Source organism: Narcine bancroftii, chromosome 2 (genome assembly GCF_036971445.1).
Source record: "Narcine bancroftii isolate sNarBan1 chromosome 2, sNarBan1.hap1, whole genome shotgun sequence".
NCBI lineage: Eukaryota > Metazoa > Chordata > Chondrichthyes > Torpediniformes > Narcinidae > Narcine > Narcine bancroftii.
Genome location: NC_091470.1, coordinates 81,776,456 through 81,797,142, shown reverse-complemented (window position 1 = coordinate 81,797,142; position 20,687 = coordinate 81,776,456). Strand labels below are relative to the sequence as shown.

Below are 20,687 nucleotides of genomic sequence, written 5' to 3'. Positions count from 1 at the left end.
CCACAGAAGTTAAAATAAAAAAAATTAATTTACAGTGCCGTATATGTCCTTTATGTGAATGGAGGGGGGGTGTCGGCTGTACATATAGTAGATGTGGAGGACAGAGAGGGGAATTTGTGGATATGTGTGTTCAGTATAGTGACAGCCTGGGGGAAAAAGCTGTTTCTCAGTCTGTTTGTTCTTGTCTTAATTGACCTGTAGCATCTGCCAGAGGGTAGTAGGTCAAACAGATGCAGGGCAGGGTGGGTGGGATCCTTTATTATTGCTTGTGCTCTACTGAAGCAACGAGAGGTGTTGAGATCCTTCAGGGAGGGTAGGGGACATCCAATTATCTTTTCTGCTGCCCTCACCACCCGTTGAAGTCTTTGCCGCTCTTCTTCAGTGCAATGGGAGAACCATACTGTGCTGCAGTACAGCAGGATGCTCGGTATGGTGGAACTGTAGAAGGTAATCAGCAGCTTCTGACCCACCTTGCTCTTTTTGAGCATTCTCAGGAAGTACAGGCGCTTCTGGGCCTTTTTGATGACTACTGAAGTGTTTACTGTCCAGGAGAGGTCATCTGAGATATTGATACCCAGGAGGGTGAAGCTGTGGACCCTCGACACACAGTCACCATCTATGTAGAGGGGGAGCGGGTCAGACCTGTGCTTCCTGAAGTCCAGAATGATTACCTTTGTTTTTGTGGTGTTTAGGATCAGGTTATGAGCCTGGCACCACTCGGTCAGATTCAGGATTTCATTCCTGTAGGCAGACTCATCTCCCCCTGTGATCAACCCCACCACCGTGGTGTCATCTGCAAATTTCGCCACGGTGTTACTGGCGTGGACAGGTCTGCAGTCGGCGGTGTAAAGAGTAATGACCAAAGGGCTCAGCACACAGTCTTGTGGGGAGCCCGTGCTCAATGTGCGGGTGGAGGACAGGTGGGTTTCAAGTTTGACTGTCTGTGGTCTATCTGTAAGGAAATCTTTGATCCATGAACAGGTGTGAGGATGAAGGCCCAGAGCAGACAGTTTGCTGACTAGGATATCGGGGATGATGGTGTTAAAGGCTGAGCTGAAGTCCACGAAAAGTACCCTTGCGTAGGTGTTCCTATGTTCCAGATGGCTCAGCACAGTGTGGAGGATGATGGATATGGTGTCTTCCGTCGATCTGTTTGCTTTATAAGCGAACTGGTGTGGGTCGAAGGAGGGAGGGAGACAGTCTTGGATGTGGCCTAGGATCACTTTATGCTAAAGTACCCAGCGGTACTTAAAATAGTTATTCCAGGGCAGCAAAACAGACTATTCTCGGATCCGGAGGAAGCACGAAAATTTGCAGAACAACTACAAAACAGAGAGAGATGAAGACATGTAACGAGAGTAAAAATGACCACAAACTATATGCATGTGAGTATATATATATATATATCTATATATATATATATGTGTGTGTGTGTGTATGTATATATGTGTGTATGTATATATGTGTGTACATGAGTGAATCCGTATTTAAAGGAAAATATATAGAATATAGATAAGAATTAATAAGGGAAAGAAAGGGAAGAGAGGAAGTAAGGAGGGAATTAAGAGAGTGACCTTTGTTATATATGAAAATTAAAATCTTTTCTGGGGGGGGCTGGGTGGGGAGGAGTTACGGTCACTGCGAAATCAGTTGACGCTTGCGAGTGAATTCGCAAATCCAAATGGAGAGGGGAGATGTGGTTGCCCGACAAGGGATAAAGGGCAACTCAGGAAGGGGAGGGGATAGTGGGGTTAAAGAAATTTTAGATAGGAGAATAAGGGAAATGTTTGATGTTTTAGAAATGTTGTCTTATAAAGTGTTCAAAACAGAAAGCAGAATTGGATAAGGAAACGGAAAGGAAAGATAAACAAAGTTTTAAATGGCTACATTGAACTATCTTTGGCTTGGCTTCGCGGACGAAGATTTATGGAGGGGGTAAAAAGTCCACGTCAGCTGCAGGCTCGTTTGTGGCTGACCAGTCCGATGCGGGACAGGCAGACACGATTGCAGCGGTTGCAAGGGAAAATTGGTTGGTTGGGGTTGGGTGTTGGGTTTTTCCTCCTTTGCCTTTTGTCAGTGAGGTGGGCTCTGCGGTCTTCTTCAAAGGAGGCTGCTGCCCGCCAAACTGTGAGGCGCCAAGATGCACGGTTTGAGGCGTTATCAGCCCACTGGCGGTGGTCAATGTGGCAGGCACCAAGAGATTTCTTTAGGCAGTCCTTGTACCTTTTCTTTGGTGCACCTCTGTCACGGTGGCCAGTGGAGAGCTCGCCATATAATACGATCTTGGGAAGGCGATGGTCCTCCATTCTGGAGACGTGACCCATCCAGCGCAGCTGGATCTTCAGCAGCGTGGACTCGATGCTGTCGACCTCTGCCATCTCGAGTACCTCGACGTTAGGGGTGTGAGCGCTCCAATGGATGTTGAGGATGGAGCGGAGACAACGCTGGTGGAAGCGTTCTAGGAGCCGTAGGTGGTGCCGGTAGAGGACCCATGATTCGGAGCCGAACAGGAGTGTGGGTATGACAACGGCTCTGTATACGCTTATCTTTGTGAGGTTTTTCAGTTGGTTGTTTTTCCAGACTCTTTTGTGTAGTCTTCCAAAGGCGCTATTTGCCTTGGCGAGTCTGTTGTCTATCTCATTGTCGATCCTTGCATCTGATGAAATGGTGCAGCCGAGATAGGTAAACTGGTTGACCGTTTTGAGTTTTGTGTGCCCGATGGAGATGTGGGGGGGCTGGTAGTCATGGTGGGGAGCTGGCTGATGGAGGACCTCAGTTTTCTTCAGGCTGACTTCCAGGCCAAACATTTTGGCAGTTTCCGCAAAGCAGGACGTCAAGCGCTGAAGAGCTGGCTCTGAACTATATTACTTTAAATATTAACAGAATACATAACCAAATCAAAAGGAAGAAACTGCTAAATTTACTGAAAAAAGGAAAAATTGATATAGCATTCATGCAAGAAACACATTTAACTGAAATGGAGAACAAGAAATTAAAGAGAGATTGGGTAGGACATGTAACAGCAGCGTCATATAATTCAAAAGCTAGAGGAGTAGCTATATTAATCAGTAAAAATGTACCAATTAAAATAGAAGAGGAAATAATAGATCCAGCAGGAAGATATGTAATGATAAAATGTCAGATATATTCGGAGTTTTGGAATTTACTTAATGTATATTCACCTAACGAAGAAGATCAAAAATTTATGCAAGATATTTTTTTGAAGATAGCAGACACGCAAGGGAACATACTAATAGGAGGGGATTTCAACCTTAATTTGGATTCAAACATGGATAAAACTGGGAAAAAAATTAACAGAAAGAACAAAGTAACCAAATTTATAATTAAACCGATGCAAGAAATGCAACTTTTGGATATATGGAGAAAACAACACCCAAAGGAAAAGGAATATTCATATTATTCGGGTAGACATAAAACAGACTCAAGAATAGACCTATTCCTGTTATCAGCTCGTATGCAAGACAGAGTAAGAAAAACAGAATATAAAGCTAGAATATTATCGGACCACTCACCCCTGATATTGACAATAGAGTTAGAGGACATCCCTCCAAGAATGTATAGATGGAGATTAAACTCCATGCTACTTAAAAGGCAGGATTTTAGAGAATTCATTGAAAGACAAATTAAAATGTACTTTGAAATAAATACGGAATCAGTGAAAGATAAGTTTATACTGTGGGACGCAATGAAAGCGTTTATCAGAGGGCAAATAATAAGTTATGCAACCAAGATGAAGAAGGACTACAATCAGAAAACAGAGCAGTTGGAAAGGGAAATAGCAAATATAGAAAAAGAATTAGCAATGAAGGAAGACACAACTAAAAGATGAGAATTGGTAGATAAAAAAATAAAATATGAAACACTACAAACATATAAGGTGGAGAAGACAAAACAGAAATATTATGAACTAGGAGAAAAAAATGCACAAAATTCTAGCATGGCAGCTTAAGACAGAACAAACTAAGAGAATGGTATTGGCATCAAGGAAAAAAGACAAACAAATCACATATAATCCAACGGAGATTAATGAAAAATTCAGAGAATTCTACGAACAATTATACCAAACTGAAAATGAAGGGAAAGAAGACAAAATAGATGAATTTTTAACTAAAATTGAACTACCAAAATTACAAATAGAGGAACAAAATAAATTAACAGAACCATTTGAAATAGTAGAAATAGAAGAGATAATAAAAAAACTACTGAATAATAAAACACCAGGAGAGGATGGATTCCCAATAGAATTCTATAAAACATTGAAAGGTTTATTAATTCCTCCCCTCCTGGAAATAATCAACCAGACTGATAAAACACAAAGCTTACCAGATTCATGCAAAACAGCAATAATTACAGTAATACCAAAGGCAGGGAAAGATCTACTCGCACCAGCATCATATAGACCAATATCTTTACTTAACACAGATTATAAGATAATAGCTAAACTATTAGCAAACAGATTAGACGATTATGTACCAAAAATAGTAAATCTAGATCAAACTGGATTTATTAAAAAAAGACGAACAACAGACAATATATGTAAATTTATTAACTTAATTCATGCAGTAGAAGGAAATAAAGCTCCAACAGTAGCGGTTGCTTCAGACGCAGAGAAGGCCTTTGACAGAGTAGAATGGAATTATTTATTCAAAGTACTACAAAAATTCAGTTTACCAGAGAAATATATTAATTGGATTAAAGCATTATATAAGGGGCCATTGGCGAAAGTGACAGTAAATGGATATATATCAAAGCAATTTAACTTAAGCAGATCAACAAGGCAGGGATGCCCACTATCGCCCTTATTGTTCGCATTAGCTATAGAACCACTAGTAGAATTGATAAGAACAGAAAATAAAATAAAAGGGATAAAAATAAAAGACAAGGAATATAAAATCAGTTTATTTGCAGATGACGTTATAGTATACTTAACAGAACCAGAAATATCAATAAAAGAATTACATAAGAAATTGAAGGAATTTGGAGAAGTGTCGGGATACAAGATTATCGCAAATAAAAGTGAAGCAATGCCAATGAATAATGCGGATTTCTCAAAATTTAAGAAAGAATCACCATTCAGATGGCAAATGCAAGCAATACGATACCTAAGTATACAAATAAATAAAAACCTCGGCCATCTATATAAACTCAATTATTATCCACTAATGAAAAAATTACAGGACAACTTAGAGCATTGGAAAGACTTACCACTAACACTAATAGGAAGGATAAACTGTATTAAAATGAACATTTTCCCAAGGATACAATACCTATTTCAGGCATTGCCAATACACTTGACGGAGAAATTCTTCAAGGAGTTAAAGAAAATAATAAGGAAATTTTTATGGAAAGGAGGGAAACCGAGGATAGCACTAGATAAATTAACAGAATGGTATAAACAAGGAGACTTACAACTGCCAAACTTTAAAAATTATTATAGAGCCGCACAATTAAGATACCTATCAGATTTTTATCAAACAAGGGAAAAGCCAGATTGGACTAGATTAGAACTAGATAAAATAGGGGAGAAGATACCTGAACACATATTATATAAATGGGATGAAAAATTGGTACAACATAGGAATTCTCCAGTATTACATCATCTGCTCATTTGGAAGAAGATTCATGTAGAAAGGAATAAAACAAATTAACAATTACCAAAACTAATACTGACGCAAAATCAGCTAATCCCTTTTACAATAGATAACCTTTCCTTTAGAGAATGGGAGAAAAAAGGGATCAAAAGAATAGAAAATTGCTTTTCAGGAAATAAATTATTATCCTTTGAACAAATGAAGGATAAATATAACTCCTGATACAGTGTTGGCATACTACCAACTGAAATCCTACTTGAAGGACAAATTGGGAAGCAGTCTGAGGTTACCAGAGGGAAGTAATTTTGAATATGTGATTACAGACACAATGATAATCAAAATATTTATAACAAATATGTATATTGAACTGCAAGAAAAGGAGAATGAGGAAACAAATGGTAAAACTAAACAAAAATGGGAACAAGATTTAAACATAAAGATAAAGAAGGAAACATGGGAGAAGTTATGCTCTGGAACTATGAGAAATACAATAAACACAAGGTTACGTATGATACAATATAACTGGATACACAGGCTATACATTACACCTCAAAAGTTAAATTAATGGGACCCAACAGTATCTGACAGATGTTTTCGCTGTAAAAAGGAAATGGGAACAACAATTCATGCAATTTGGACATGTGAGAAAGTGAAAAAATTTTGGGAAGATCTAAACCAGATATTAAATAAAATCACAAAAAGCAATATACCAAAAAACCCAGAGATCTTCCTCCTAAGTAACATAAAAAACAAAGAATTTGGACTTGATTTGGTGCACAAAAAAGATTTGTTAGGATAGCCCTAGCTGTAGCAAAAAAATGTATTATGTCAGTCTGGAAATTAGAAGATAACTTGAGAATACAACAATGGTATATAGAAATGAATAAATGTATTCCATTAGAAAAAATAACATATAATTTAAGAAATAATATTACAATATTTGAACAAATATGGGAGCCATACATGAAACACAATAGAGAAAACCTACCGGGGACATCTACCACCTAAAATGACAGAAGGAGAAGGAAATGAAAATAATTGACTCAGTGGAATTTCTTTCTTATTTTTATTGAGTGACAATATTGTTTGACGGGTTTAATGTATCTTAGATTCTGAACTTTAAATAAATGGGAGGGGAGGTAGGGAGGGTGGGATGGGAAGGGGGGGGGGGGTAGAAAATGACATTGTATATATTTGAAAAGAAAAATGTATGTATCTTGATCAATGTGGTTTATAGTGTGAAAAATAAAATTTTTTTTTAAAAAATGAGCAAAAGTCCACAGTATGTGTAATTCTGATGCTGTACTTTCCATTTCAAGCCAAGAATCAGTTTGAAACACTTTTGGAATGTACATTGTGCCATCAAAGATTGCTTGTTGGGTTGGAGAAGATTGAGGCGAGGTCAGGGATGAAAAGCAAGGATTGGGGACAGGAAGGCAAGGTGACTTGGGCAGAAATGTAAATAAATAGAGAAGCTTTGAGAAAATGCAGTCCTAAGATATGTTTATCTCTAAATTTTCCCCTTCTGTTACTTCGACGAAGCAGCTCCTTTCTTAGTCTCCAAGGGTGCAGGATTCCAACTTGATGACTACACATCCTGAAAAATATAATGGCCACTGTTACTTACCCTGGGAATGCTGCTATAGAGGAAGGTAGGCATTTCTGTGGGCTGACTGTGGTGGATGGTTGAGGTAGCAGATTTCCGTCGATGGACATGGTGCTGATTATGGCTGGTAAATGCTTTGCAATAGCCAGTAAAACAAAGGTCCTGGAGAAAGAACAAACCATCCATGGAAATTGATAACACCCAAAATAAACACTGATCAGAACAGGCAACACAACATGGAATAACTTGTCTGTACTATTTCAATGAGTCTAAATAAAATAAATAAACAGTGAGCTTACATCTTGCCCTGCTAAATCAGCATTATTGTGAAGTCAGACAAGGATTGCTGAGGTGCCAAGAGATAATAAAAATTTTAAATATTCAAGAATGTAATACTGACCATTTTATCCAATGACAAATAATAATAGCCACATTGCACCCAAATTGTATTGAAGTTTTCAGTATCAAAAGGATTCCCTAAAACTCATTATGCCAGACCAGCTAAATCACACATGTCAAACTCAGGCCCGCGGGCCAAATTTGGCCCGTGATATAATTATATTTGGCCCGCAAGATCATATCAAATATGTATTAGAGCTGGCCTGCTGGCCGCCGCATTAGTATAGCGCATGCACAGCTAATACTACAAATCCCAGAAAGCTCTGCAAATGCGTTGGCGCCAGCCCGCTAATTGCCCCCATCTCCTCTCTTTACTTTCATTAGCATCTGCGACCTGTCGCCCAACTCACGTGTAATAAACCCCTTACGAAAAATGGCCAAACGAAAGACAGAAAACAGGACCTTTCAAGACAGGTGGGAGGCAGACTATATGTTCATCATTTTAAAAGAGAAACCTGTTTGTCATTGAAGCAATTTGTTATTTTTTTGACTTGTTGGCTTGTGAAAAAAAAAATTTAAAAGGAGCTTCAAGGCTATAGAGAAATATTATTTATTGAATATTTTATTTCTCATTTGTTATTGCTTCTTCTGGAAAGAGTTTAACCAAAACTATTATTAAACATTTATTTTAATAAGAAAAAGTTTAACATTACATATGTTGAAAGAAGAGAAAACATGCAGATGTTGAAAATTTTCAATAAATATTTACTTTGGCCCACGACTTAGTCCAAGTTTTTAATTTTGGCCCTCTGTGAATTTGAGTTTGACACCCCTGAGCTAAATGAACTGGGAGCATCAAAAGGAAGCAAATCAGTATTATGAAAATCTTCAGCCAGTTTGATGCTCTGGAAATGCATCAATTACCAATCACCAGAATCATTGATGCTGGAGCCAAGGCAAGTTTGGTAGAAGGTATTTTGATTCACAGGTTGGCTACATTTATTTATTTAAACAGGGAAGTTTGTGGACATGGTGCTTATAGTGCAATACACAAAAGTGCTGGAAAACTCAGAAGGTCACGCAGTATCTACAGGAGGTAAAGAGTAACAACATTTCAGCCTGAGCCCTTCGTCAAGGGTTGAGCAAAAAGCAGGCAGATGACTGAATAAAAAGCTGAGGGGTGGAGAGGAGAGAGGAAAGTAGAGATGGGGAGGAGTACAGGCCAACAGATAAAAGGTCATAAGTAGATATGGCTGGGAGGGCAGGAGAAAAAAGTTGAGAAATGTTAGGGGGAGGGTGTAACTCTGAATGGAAAGGGATGGGAATGGGGAGTTGGAGGAAAGAAGACAGAGGGATAGGGAAAGAGAGAAACTTAGGGGAAAGGTTTTACAGAAATTAGAGAAGTCATCTGGTTGTCTGGATTAGGCATTGTTCCTCCAATTTTCAGGTAGCCTCAATTTGGCAGTGCATAGGGCCATGGATAAACATACTGGCGCAAAATTTAAATGGGTGACCTCTGGGAGGTCTCGGTTATTGCAGTGAAAATGAGAGTTGGTAGGTTTGCAGAAATTATCTGCCGAGTTTGTCTCCTGCGAATGAGATAGAGATCAAGAAAGGGGAAAGTGTTGCCAGATATGTGAATTGGAAGTCGGTGTGAAACTTAGCAGCAAAGTGGATAAAGTTTATGAGCTCATTATGGGTCCAGGAGGCAGCACCACACCAATGTAGTCGATGTAGCGGAACCTTGCCCATGTTGACTTGTAGTATGGATTGGAGTCTTGCGTTGAATGACACATGGCTCCAATGAAATCTAGTTTTCTTCTTTCCCATGGCTTTCCTCAAATTCATTGTACTATCAAGTGTTCCATCCCAACAACTTCAACCCATAAAAAGCATTTTTCATTTGATAACATAGTTATGAAGAAAATCCAGCAAACTAGAAATATGCACATTAAAAATATGCTGAAAGGAGATGGTTCCAAGAGGAAATATGCTAAGGGAGGAGATGTTCTTTTAATGTTCGTGTGCATCAAACAATCAACCGCCTAGGATAGTTGCTCTCTCAGACACACACCTTGTTTGGCACAGTCTGAAACCTTGCTCTCTCATCCCATGGTATTTCTGACTCAGCCAGTTTATCTTATTAAGCGTGAATATTTTGATAATATCCTCACCTGGAACGTTCTACTGCTGTGAAGATTAGGGAAAGATGTACAGGCATCAACCCACATGATCATATCAGAGCTGCTCAGGTGCTGACCTTTTGCCACACATTCACTCCAACTGCGCACATGGTGGAGCCTGTAGGATGCTTTCTGTGACAAAAAAACAGCTAACCACCTGTGGAGAGAAAAAAGGTGGAACCAAGTATTAGATGTTATCCGCTGCTTAGTAACATGGCGTGGTTGCCATGGTGAATCTGAAATGATCAATCTCCGCACAATTCAGTCTACATGTGGTGCTCTTGATCTTCTAATCCCAGTCATCACATTTATAAATAAAGTGTCTGCAAGCAATGCTGGATTGAGAAAAGGGATGAAGGGCCCTGGACATGGTTTAGTGTGGTCATATCAATTATTGTAACAGTTCCTCCATATTGGATATTGTAGACTGCAGCATCTGGGTACCATACAAGTGGAGAAAGGTAATGAATATAAAGCAGTGTCCATGTTACTTTTTTTTTTAACGAGAATATACAGGGAAAATTTTTGTTTAAGTATAATCACCTCACATTCTTCTAAAGTTCAATAAGCCCTTTCCTTGTTCTGGCTCCCTATATCCATCAATTCCATCACAGAATCAATCATGCACCCTCTCTGCACTTTTCCAATGTAAGAATACACTTTCTTAAATATGAAATTGCATGCAGTAACCAAGATGTTGTCTCAAATTGCACTGTAAAATTGTATCAAAATCCTAATTTTTTATATTCTATGGTCAACTAGTCCACAAGAGTCAATTAGTCTTCCAATACTTCTTGTACTTGCATATTCAACTTGTGTTTCATATTGCATGACCACCAAATCCTTCTGTACAGATACACTTTATATTCTTACTCCATTTTATTTGTATTTCATTTTTTTAAGAACACGACAGCACATGTTGTTGTGCGACCTATGTTTGCCGACCAAAGCAAAAACCTCACATTTTCCTCCACAGTATTTTCTACCTGCCAATTTCTTTTCCCAATGAACCTATTTCCCTTTGATGATAACTTGGTGACCAACCTAGCTAAAATCTGGCTATTCATTGCAAATAGTTGTGACTCCAGCATAAAACTAGTTTACTGATTGCCAATCCAAAATTACCCATTTATCCTAACTCTGCTTACAATTTGTTTGCCACTCATCTATTTCTTGTCAGTTTTCCCACATCCAATCACCTTTTATGCTGCATCTTATCAAGTACATCTTGTTGTCCAAATACACCACAACTCCTGGTTCCCTTCTGCCCACATAAAATGCTGGAAACAGCAAGCCAAGCATCATTTATGAAAAGAAGAACAAATTATTCTTTGAGGTCAAAGATCCTTCAGAATTGCAAAAAAGTAAAGATGTAGTTTTAAGTTGGAGAGGGATGAGCTTAAGTTGTGGAGGCAATCCAATCAATGGGAGTATTAAGAAGTTGCCAAAAGCACATGTGTATGTCAGTCTGAGCAAAATAGAAGGCTAAAAATGAAGTCACGATTACAAATGGATGATTGACAGAAATAGCCAGTGCCGATATAGTCAGAGAAAGCAGGCTGCCTTAATTTTTAGGACTAAAAATTTTCAAGACTAAAGTGTGCCTGAACTGAAAGCTTGCTTTAAGATTGCAGCAGACTGCCAATGGCTTGAAGTGGCGAGTAAATTGAGACTCACAATCACTCCTGTGAACTGAATGCAGATGCTCCACAAAGTAAATCATTCAGTCTTTTACCCTTTCACACAGAGATCCCACTTAATTGGCGTGTGAATGACCTGTGTTTAAAGCTAGGTCAGGTCGTTCACAATGAACCAAAAAAAGCTGGGTCGAAACACATTGGCTCTAGCCCCTTTCACACTTGCAAGTGATCCCAGGAATCGAACACCAATCGGCCTTTAAAGTGTCTTGTGTGAAAGCAATATCAGCTCAACGCTAGCATCAGATGATGTCATCTCAAACTGGGGATTGATGGCCTTGACCCCTAGTACAATCCTCAGCATCTGCAGAGGCCGGCGTTGAAATCAGGCAAGTGTGAAACGGGTCATTGCATTGTGGGATTGAAATGACCCAAGTTTTTGCGTGAGTGCAGGAATGTGAAGGAAGAAAAGATTAAAATGAAGGTATAAACTTTGAAATGAGAAAGTTGCAGTGAGGGGGGGGGGGGGAAGAGAGAAATAGGAAATAAATAGCAATAGTGGACAATTTTTAAACAGTGTGGGAAAATTGGTAGCGCTATGGCACACAATTTATAAAGACCGTGGGGGAAAAAAGTAATGGTGGACCTGACCTCCCAGAATGCCGTGTGGTAGAGAAACCCCTCTGAATGCTCCGTGAATGCAGCCGGGCATACACCCCTTTCTCTGCTGTATGGAATTCTGGGAGAGCAGGTCCACCATCACTTTTCCCCCACAGTATTTATAAATTGTACACGATAGTGCTACCAACTTTCCCACACTATATAAATTGTGCACTAAAGCACTACCAACTTTTCCACCCTGTTTAAAAATTGTATGCTATTACTATTTATTGCTAGCACTTTACCACGGTCCCTTATAAATGTTTATATAGGTTAGCACAGCAACAATGGAGGCTGAAGAGCGCTGTACATAAAGTTTAATTATGTTATAATTAGGCATGATTAATTTTTTTTCAAATATAAGATCATAATACATTGATCAAGATTTAGGCAGGTCATCTCTGGTAGAAGGTAGAACAGTTCTAACCCTGGGGATGACTCCCTAAAAGTGTGAAAGTGTTCAGTGCCCCAGTTAGGAGTGGTCAAGTGTGAAAAGCCATAACCCCATTCCTATCCCAGGACACTGAACAGCCAATTTAGTGGGATGCAAGTGTGAAAGGGGCTTATACTACTAATAACCTTAGTGGGTAATATGCAGGATGAAAATGACCCCCTCCCCCCATTCTGTGCTAGCTGCATTCACACAGGTAAGTGATGCAGTTAATTCCCATCTTTTAACGGCCGTGTAAAAGGGGTATTTGCTTAATTTCTCCAAAGTAGAGAAGACACTATTTAATACCAAATGCAGAGCACCAGAGTGGAAGCAATACATCAAAATTGTTGACACTAGATACAATCTTTTAGGTCTCTGGATTTTGGAAAGAGAATTGAATTGCATCTCCTCCAGCCGATGGGAAAGTGTTTGCTGGGAATAGAAGAGAGGACAAGGGAGTCAAATGAAATGGCTCTGATGAGATGCTGAAAAGGAGGAGAGAAAAAAAATGCACATGGAACTGGAATCTTGTTGAACTGGTGGAAATTGCAAGGATGCACAGCTAATGCAGAGAACTTTTGTTTGCACTCACACCTGCTCTTTGATGTAGCAGAGATAAAGAATATACTATAAATAAAATAGAAGAGTGTAGGGCAAACTGGTATTTGTTTTCCCTTTCCCAATTCTAACAAATGGACTTTGGACTGAAATTTTATCTTTTCATAGTTGGTTACCAATTTGATAAATATTTCCAGCATCTTCTAATTTCATTTAAACTTTTTAATATCTGCAATTGATTTTCAGCCCCTTAATGCACTAGTTTGTTATATCCTCAAAAATACTAGCAAAATTGTAGCAATAACTTCTTTTTCACAAGGCCATGTTGACTCTGCCTGATTGTCCATGATTTCCTTGATGTCCTGTTTTATCTCTTTAAATTAATTAGGCTAACTGAATTACAGTTTCGAGTTTTCTGATTCCCTCATTACCTGAATAATGGAGTTATTCAGTTACATTTGCCACAACAATCATTCTTCAGTCCAATGTTAATCACCTCAGTACTGAGTTCTGTGGAACTGGAACACAACCATCACCAGAAAACATCCCAAAACAGACAAGATATATGATAGCAAATGCTACTGGCCCCGTAATTTCAAGAGCCCCCATGTTTATGTACTATGAATTATGAGAAACATTTTTGTTTTCATCTTTGTGCATTGACTATCAGATTTCTGTGTTAATAACCCTGATTAAAGGTGATAATTGGGTAAGATCACTAACCTTAAATTTAATTGGGGTTATTAACACAGACTATCCTCGGCAGCTCATGCGATGGCTCAATGTGAGAGAAATGGCCGTCTTGGTTACCCGTAATCCCCCATGCTGCCAGTGTCAGCACCAGGGAAACGCTGAGGTTCCAGCTGCATGAGGGATTATGGGTAACAAAGACAGCCAGTGATCCTGCATTGATCCAGCCGCCGCCATAAGTTTTGTTTTAACAAAATGTCTAAGTTTTAACAGGGAAGGGGAAGGGGAGCAATTACAGTGCTAGTGTAATTTCAGTGCAAGTTCTTCACCCCCACCCCCCCATCACCGTGCATGTGCCAGCCAACACTATTTAGGGCCCCTTTAAAATATTTGCTACAGGCTCTGCAATACCTTAATCCAGCACTGCCTGGATCTGCTGCATTGATACCTTAGATGGAGTTCAATTGCTCTGAACTTGTACTCCTTTGATCTTAGGGAATCCAATGGTCGTGAGAGCGAGATTAGGAAGAGATGTGGCAGAAGATGGGTGCTCCAACATCATCAGCTCTACTATAATTGATGATGGAAAAATTCATTCAGCCTCCTTTTGTTACATCGTTTAGCTGTCCTTTACCATTCAGAAATTGATGTGGTGGAAGTGCAGAGCTTTAATCTGAACCATTGATTGAGGGATCACATTCATTCATCATGTTGGCTTTCTGGTTTATGGTGTAATTCCCTGCTGCAATTTCATCAAACAAGCTCTGCTCCTGTCATAATTTTTTTTTAAACAAAAACACTCATTAGGCAAGGGTTATTCCCTCAGTTGTTGGAAATTATACAAATCCAGTAAATGCCAGGTTATTGTGCTAGACTTAGTTTTAATCGCAGGATAAGAGAGCAATGAGAGAGGTTTACACATTCGGCTGATAACATGCACCAGAACCCCTCCACTCACCTCGCAAGCATTCCTTGAAGCATCATATTTGACATTTCTGAAGGTGACACATCTATAAAACGCAGGAAAGAAAAGCAGCTTCCTTCATCATTACCTAGGTGGGAATATTTAAAAAATACTCTTTAAAAGCCTGGTCCTCAATAATGAAGCAAAGCCCTGGAAAATGTGCAACTGAAACCTCACCTTTTCTATGGAAGAGAGACCGGTGTATGTGAACTGGGGAAAATGGGGTCAGAATGACTCTTAACCACCTGCAAAAAGGAATCACACAGCAAATCTCTGTCAATAGCAGCAGAGCACTGGCAATCTAATTAATATCACATAAACAATCCCAACCATACATCCCATGGAAAAATTAAAAACAAGTAATCATTCATAGTTGTTTCCTATAAACAAATTCAATCTCATTTCTGAAAAAATGGGTACTATCCAACCCAACCATAGTAAAACCCTAATTTAACCGTATGCAAGGATTACAAGAATCAGACAGAAAAGTTGAATTGAGGCCAACATTCAGAAAATTGCTCTCTTATTGAAGGGCAGAGGAGGCTCAAGTGGCTGTTTTACTTTTTGCCAATCAGCAAACCTTAATCATATTAATCTGAACTGGAACTTCATGATTGTTCTAATTACAAGCACGAGCTAACAGTAAAGCATTGCATACAGAGATTATACCGAGTAACTAATTTTGCGATAAAGCAACTCCTGCTTTGGTGAAATGATAAAAAGTGAATATTCAAATAAAAAGTAAAAAATGAACATGAATGTGCTTAAATGGTAATCTTTAGAAGAGGCAATATAGGTCGAGTGAAAACACTGAAATGCTGGAGAAACTCAGCAGGTCTTGCAAAGATAAACATTTCAGGCCCGAGTCCTTCTTCAAGGTATGAGTAGAAAGCAGGCAGGTGCCTGAATTAAAGGTGGGGAAAGGAAGAATGGACAGAGGGAGAAGTAAACATCAATATACAAAAGGTGTTAATTGGGTATGGATGGGACACAGGAGGGAGGAAAGGGGAGGGTGGGTTTGTTTGGGACTATGTGGAAGCAGAGCTGGGGAAAGGAGACAGAAGGAAGAGGGAAGAGAGAGAAAAAGATCTGGAGGAAAGGAGAAGGGAAAAATGGAGGTGAGGTGCTAACAGAAACTAGAGAAGTCAATATTAATGCCATCGTGTTGGTGGGAGCCCAGACAGAACATGATATGTTTTCCTCCAATTTGTGAGTAGTCTCAATCAGGGATTGCACAAGACCATAGATAGACGTGTCAGCAAGGGAAAGGGACAGGGAATTGAAATTAGTGGCCACTGGGAGATCCATGGTATTGTGCGGACAGAGTCAAGGTGCTCAATGAAGCGATCTCCCAGACTGTGTCCAGTCCCTCTGATGTAGAGAAAACCACAATGGGAGCAACAGATGGAGTAGATGACTCCTGCAGATTCTCAAGTGAAATGTTGCTTCACTTGGAAGGACTGTTTGCTGCCTTGAATTGTGATGATGGAGGAGGTGTGGGTGCAGGTGGAACACCTCCTGTAGTCAAGGTGGTAGGTGCCAAAGGGGCAATTGGAGCGAAGGGAGGAGTGGATGAGGGAGTCACTGAGGGAGTGGTCCTGATGAAAGGCAAAGAGGGGAAGAACAGGAAAGATGTATCTGATGGTGCGATTATGTAGTAGGTGGTAAAAATAGCAGAGGATGATGTGTTGGATGAGGAGGCTGGTGGGTGAAGGTGAGGACAAAGGGAATCCTGCCCTTGTTGTGCGTGGGAGCGAAGGGGGCCTGGGCAGATGTGTGGGTAATGGAGGATATGTGGCTGAGGGACGAGTAGATAGTAGTAGAGGAGGATGGAGACCTACTGAGCTCCTCCAGCATTTGTGTTTTTACTACAATCATAGTATCAGCAGACTTTTGTGTTTTACTCAAGAAAGGTAGAGATCAGAAACAAGAAATGATCAATTCATCTGATGGGATCATACTTTTGGACTCCCAATAGACAATTTAAAATAGAAGAACAAATGCATAGGCAGATATAACATAAAACACTGCAGCACAGTACAGGCTCTTTGGCCTTCGATATTGTGCAGACCCATATATTCCTTAAAAAAAGTACTAAACCTACACTACCCATAACCCTCTATTTTTCTTTCATCTACATGTCCATCAAAGAGTCTTTTAAATGCCCCTAATGTTTCAGCCTCTAGCACCATCCCCAGCAAGGCATTCCAGGCAACCATAACTCTCTGTGTAAAATAAATACCCCTGATGTCTCCCTTAAATTTCCCTCCTTTAACTTTGTACATATGTCTTCTGGTATTTGCTATTCCTGCCCTTGGAAACAGGTGCTGGCTGTCCACCCTATCTATGACTCTCATAATCTTGTAGACCTCTATCAAGTCTGCTCTCGTCCTTCTACATTCCAAAGAGAAAAACCCCAGCTCTGCTAACCTTGCCTCATAAGATTTGATTTCCAATCCAGGCAACATCCTGGTAAATCTCCTCTGCACCCTCTCCATGGCTTTCACATCCTTCCTATAATGAGGTTACCAGAACTCAACACATTTCTCTAAGTGTGGTCTCATCAGAGATTTGTAGAGTTGCAACATGACCTCTCTACTCCTGAACACAATCCCCCATCCTATCAGCCTGTGCGGCAACCTTGAGGGATGTATGGATTTGAACCCCAAGGTCCCTCTGTTCATCCACACTCTTAAGTAACTGACCATTAACCCTGTACTCAGCCTTCTGGTTTGTCCTTCCAAAATGCGTAATCTCATACTTATCTGGATTGAACTCCATCTGCCACTTTTCTGCCCTGTTTATATCTTGTAACCTTCGACAACCCTCAGCTCCATCCACAACTCCTCCAACCTTTGTGTAATCCACAAACTTACTGACCCATCCTTTTGCCTCTTCATCGAGGTCATTTATAAAAATTACAAAGAGCAGGGGTCCCAGGACAAATCCCTATGGCACTCCACTTGCCATTGACCTCCAGGCAGAATACTTTCCTTCCACTACTACTTTCTTTCTACAAGCCAATAGTTTATTTTATCTACACAGCCAAGGTTCCACTGATCCTATGCCTCATGACTTTCTGGAGGAGTCTCTTGTGGAGGACCTTGTCAAATGGCTTGCTAAAATCCATATAGACCACATCTACCATTCTACCCTCTTCAATTTTGTTACCTCCTCAAAAAACTCAATTAGGCTCATAAGGCACAACCTTCTCTTTACAAAGTCATGTTGACTATCCTTGAGTAGAATGCTTTTCTCCAAATGCTCATAGATCTTATCCTTAAGAATCCTAAGTTATAGCAAGATGCAAAGGCAACAGGATTGTTATTGTGGGTAAATATTATTTTCTCAGGAATAACCAGGATTTCCTCAATGCCGAAAGTTTAAATGAGGCATAATTTGTCCCATGCATCCAGGAGGGTTTTTTGATACATCATGTAAAATATCTAACCTGGAAAAGCACCATACTGAGCTTTGTTCTGAAAATGAGCGTGCCAGATGATGGGAGTAAAACATGATTGAAGTAAAAACACAATGCTGGAGAAACTCAGCAAGTCAAACAGTGTACTTTATATTACAAAGATAAAGATACATAACCAACGTTTTGGGCTTGATCAATGATGAAGGGCTCAAGCCTGAAACATTGGTTATGTATCTTTATCTTTGTAATATAAAGTACACTGTTTGACCTGTTGATTTTCTCCAGCATTGTGTTTTAACTGGTCAGATGATTAAAGTTTTGGGAATAGAGATCAAGACTCCATAAATTTTAATTTAATTATGGATAAGGATAAGATTGGACTCGAGAGGGAAATGCTAAATTGAGGGAACTAATAGCAGCACTGTTAGACAGGAATGGGGAAAGTAGCTTGTGAGCAGCTTTTTTAGGCAAGTCCACATCTGATTGTTTAAAGACCAGTTGGTCAAAATTCAGGTTCAACATCCTCTCAATGGGGAAGAAAGATAAGGATGGCAAGGTTCAGGAACCTTGGATGATAGAGATGTGGCAAATCTAATCAAAGGAAAAAAATAAGGAAGTGCAGTTAAGGTTTAGAAAGATGAAATCGGTCAGAGATTATGAGGAATACAAAGGAAGCACAAAAGAACAAAGAGGAGGGCTAAAAGGAGCCATATAATGTCCGTGACAAGTAGGATTAAGGAGAAACCCAAGATATTTTCTACATAGGTTAAAAACAATAAGGCAGCAAAGGAGATAGTAAGACGACTTGGGAACATAGGAAGTTTATGCCTGGGCCAGAGGAAATGGGAGGGGTCCTTGAATAAGTGTATCAGTGTTCACCAAAAGGAAAATAGAGGTTTCAGCGAGCAGGTATGGATATAGGATGCTGATCTTAAGGAGGTGATAGTGCTGGGCTTTTTGAAAAATATTAAGGTGAATAAATTTTCAGGGCCTGATGGAATTGCTGTAGTCTTGAACAATATCTTTGTATCTTCTTTGGATACAGGCAAAGTTCTGGTGGACTGGAGAAAAGCTAATGCTGTTTTTTGTCAAACTGGGAAAATATTGTCAGTGAGCACAGACTGGGTAGATAGAAAAGTATTTTTGCCAAGTGGAAATGTCAAATACAATAGTGGCAACAGTTCTCAACTTTTTTTCACACACCAACTATGGGAAGTATTACTTGACTTGCTGTCATCCACCTATATCAAGCTCACAACCTCAGCGAGGGGAATTTGGAGCAGGTGGGGGGGAGTGGGTAGTGGGGCTGATGATCTCAAGCCCATTCCCAGACCGTCAGCAGGATTTCCATTTTGCTGGGAAAAATTTGAGAAATTTTATTTTATTTTGTTATTAAATTTACTTGCTTTTCATATTACTTCGATATCAGTAATATTTATCTTTACCACATTACCAGGAACCACTAAGAATCACTGTGATAAGGCACAGGTGAGAGGGGAAAGTTTAAATGACATTGGTGAGGCAAGGTTTTTTAGAAAATTGTGGTAGGAGCCTGAACGTGTTGCGAGGGAAGATGGTGGAAGCTGATACAATAGCAGTAGAATAATGTACATTTAGGCAGGCACTTGAATGGACAGTGAATGGAGAGAAACAGAGCAGGGAGATGAGATTAGTTTAAATTGGCACCATATTTGACATCCACATTGTAAGCCAAATGGAGGGTTCCTGTGCTGTACTGCTACATGTTCTAGTTTGATTTAGAGAGGATATTGCTGATACTTGCTGACCTGTTGCGACAGTGATTGAAGTAGTTAATTTGCCCATCTCTGTAAATAAGCTTGGGAATGGTGTATGGTTTCAGAGACATGTGAAAAGGTGATTTAGTCTCTTGACGCTCAAATAGTTCTGGATGATTACAGACCTGTAAAAAGAGAAAAATATGGATAGATGCAAGACATGAATGAACAACACAAGCCAATTTGGGAGAGCAATTCATAAATCAGTAAACAGCCAATAACTGTAGAAAAGCTCTAATCCCTAGCTGTGCTGATTCACCGATGCACTGAGAAAAAACTCAAATCCATTCTCTGTGCAGATTGTCTGGATTAACGAATGAAGGCACAAATGTTTTGAGTTCCAAAAAGATTCTCATTCCCCACTAACACAGGGTTAATGCCTGCGATTGTCACTGACCACTTTTTCATAACCAGAGAATTATTTGACCTTCAGGTTTAAGATAACAATGAAAATAGAAGTCAATTAAATGTCAGGTGATCTCTGCATAGCAGTGATGTCCATCAGGAACATGTTGCTTTGAGGCCTCAAGTTTGGGCAGAGAGCAGATCCAGTTGACCATGTCAGAATACTTCAAATGCAGGGAGCACTATTTGTACTACTCCCTTCAAGATTACCTGGTACTATCCTAGACTCTTCACAAAATATAAGTAGATCTGTCAGAGAATTAATTTTACTATTTCCCTCTTAAAGCAGTTAGGCTGACTCCAATTATCTGTGTATGTTGATTGACTGCCTCATTTTTGCCCCTCCAGTTTACCATGGAACTAATTTCTTGCATGCAGTGCAG

The 20,687-nt window shown here is 39.6% G+C and overlaps 1 protein-coding gene across 3 annotated transcripts in view; it reads right to left on the bottom strand.

Moving 5' to 3' along the window:
* ino80 (INO80 complex ATPase subunit) overlaps positions 1-20,687 on the bottom strand; it is a 282,382-nt gene that overhangs the window by 91,663 nt on the left and 170,032 nt on the right. For all 3 annotated transcript variants that reach the window (XM_069917252.1, XM_069917251.1, XM_069917253.1), the window contains 5 exons: positions 19,891-20,024; positions 14,860-14,927; positions 14,677-14,770; positions 9,732-9,897; positions 7,240-7,380 (listed from right to left, as the gene is read on the bottom strand). In XM_069917252.1, coding sequence (XP_069773353.1) covers positions 7,240-7,380; positions 9,732-9,897; positions 14,677-14,770; positions 14,860-14,927; positions 19,891-20,024 — 603 coding nt within the window. The remainder of the gene's footprint in view (positions 1-7,239; positions 7,381-9,731; positions 9,898-14,676; positions 14,771-14,859; positions 14,928-19,890; positions 20,025-20,687) is intronic.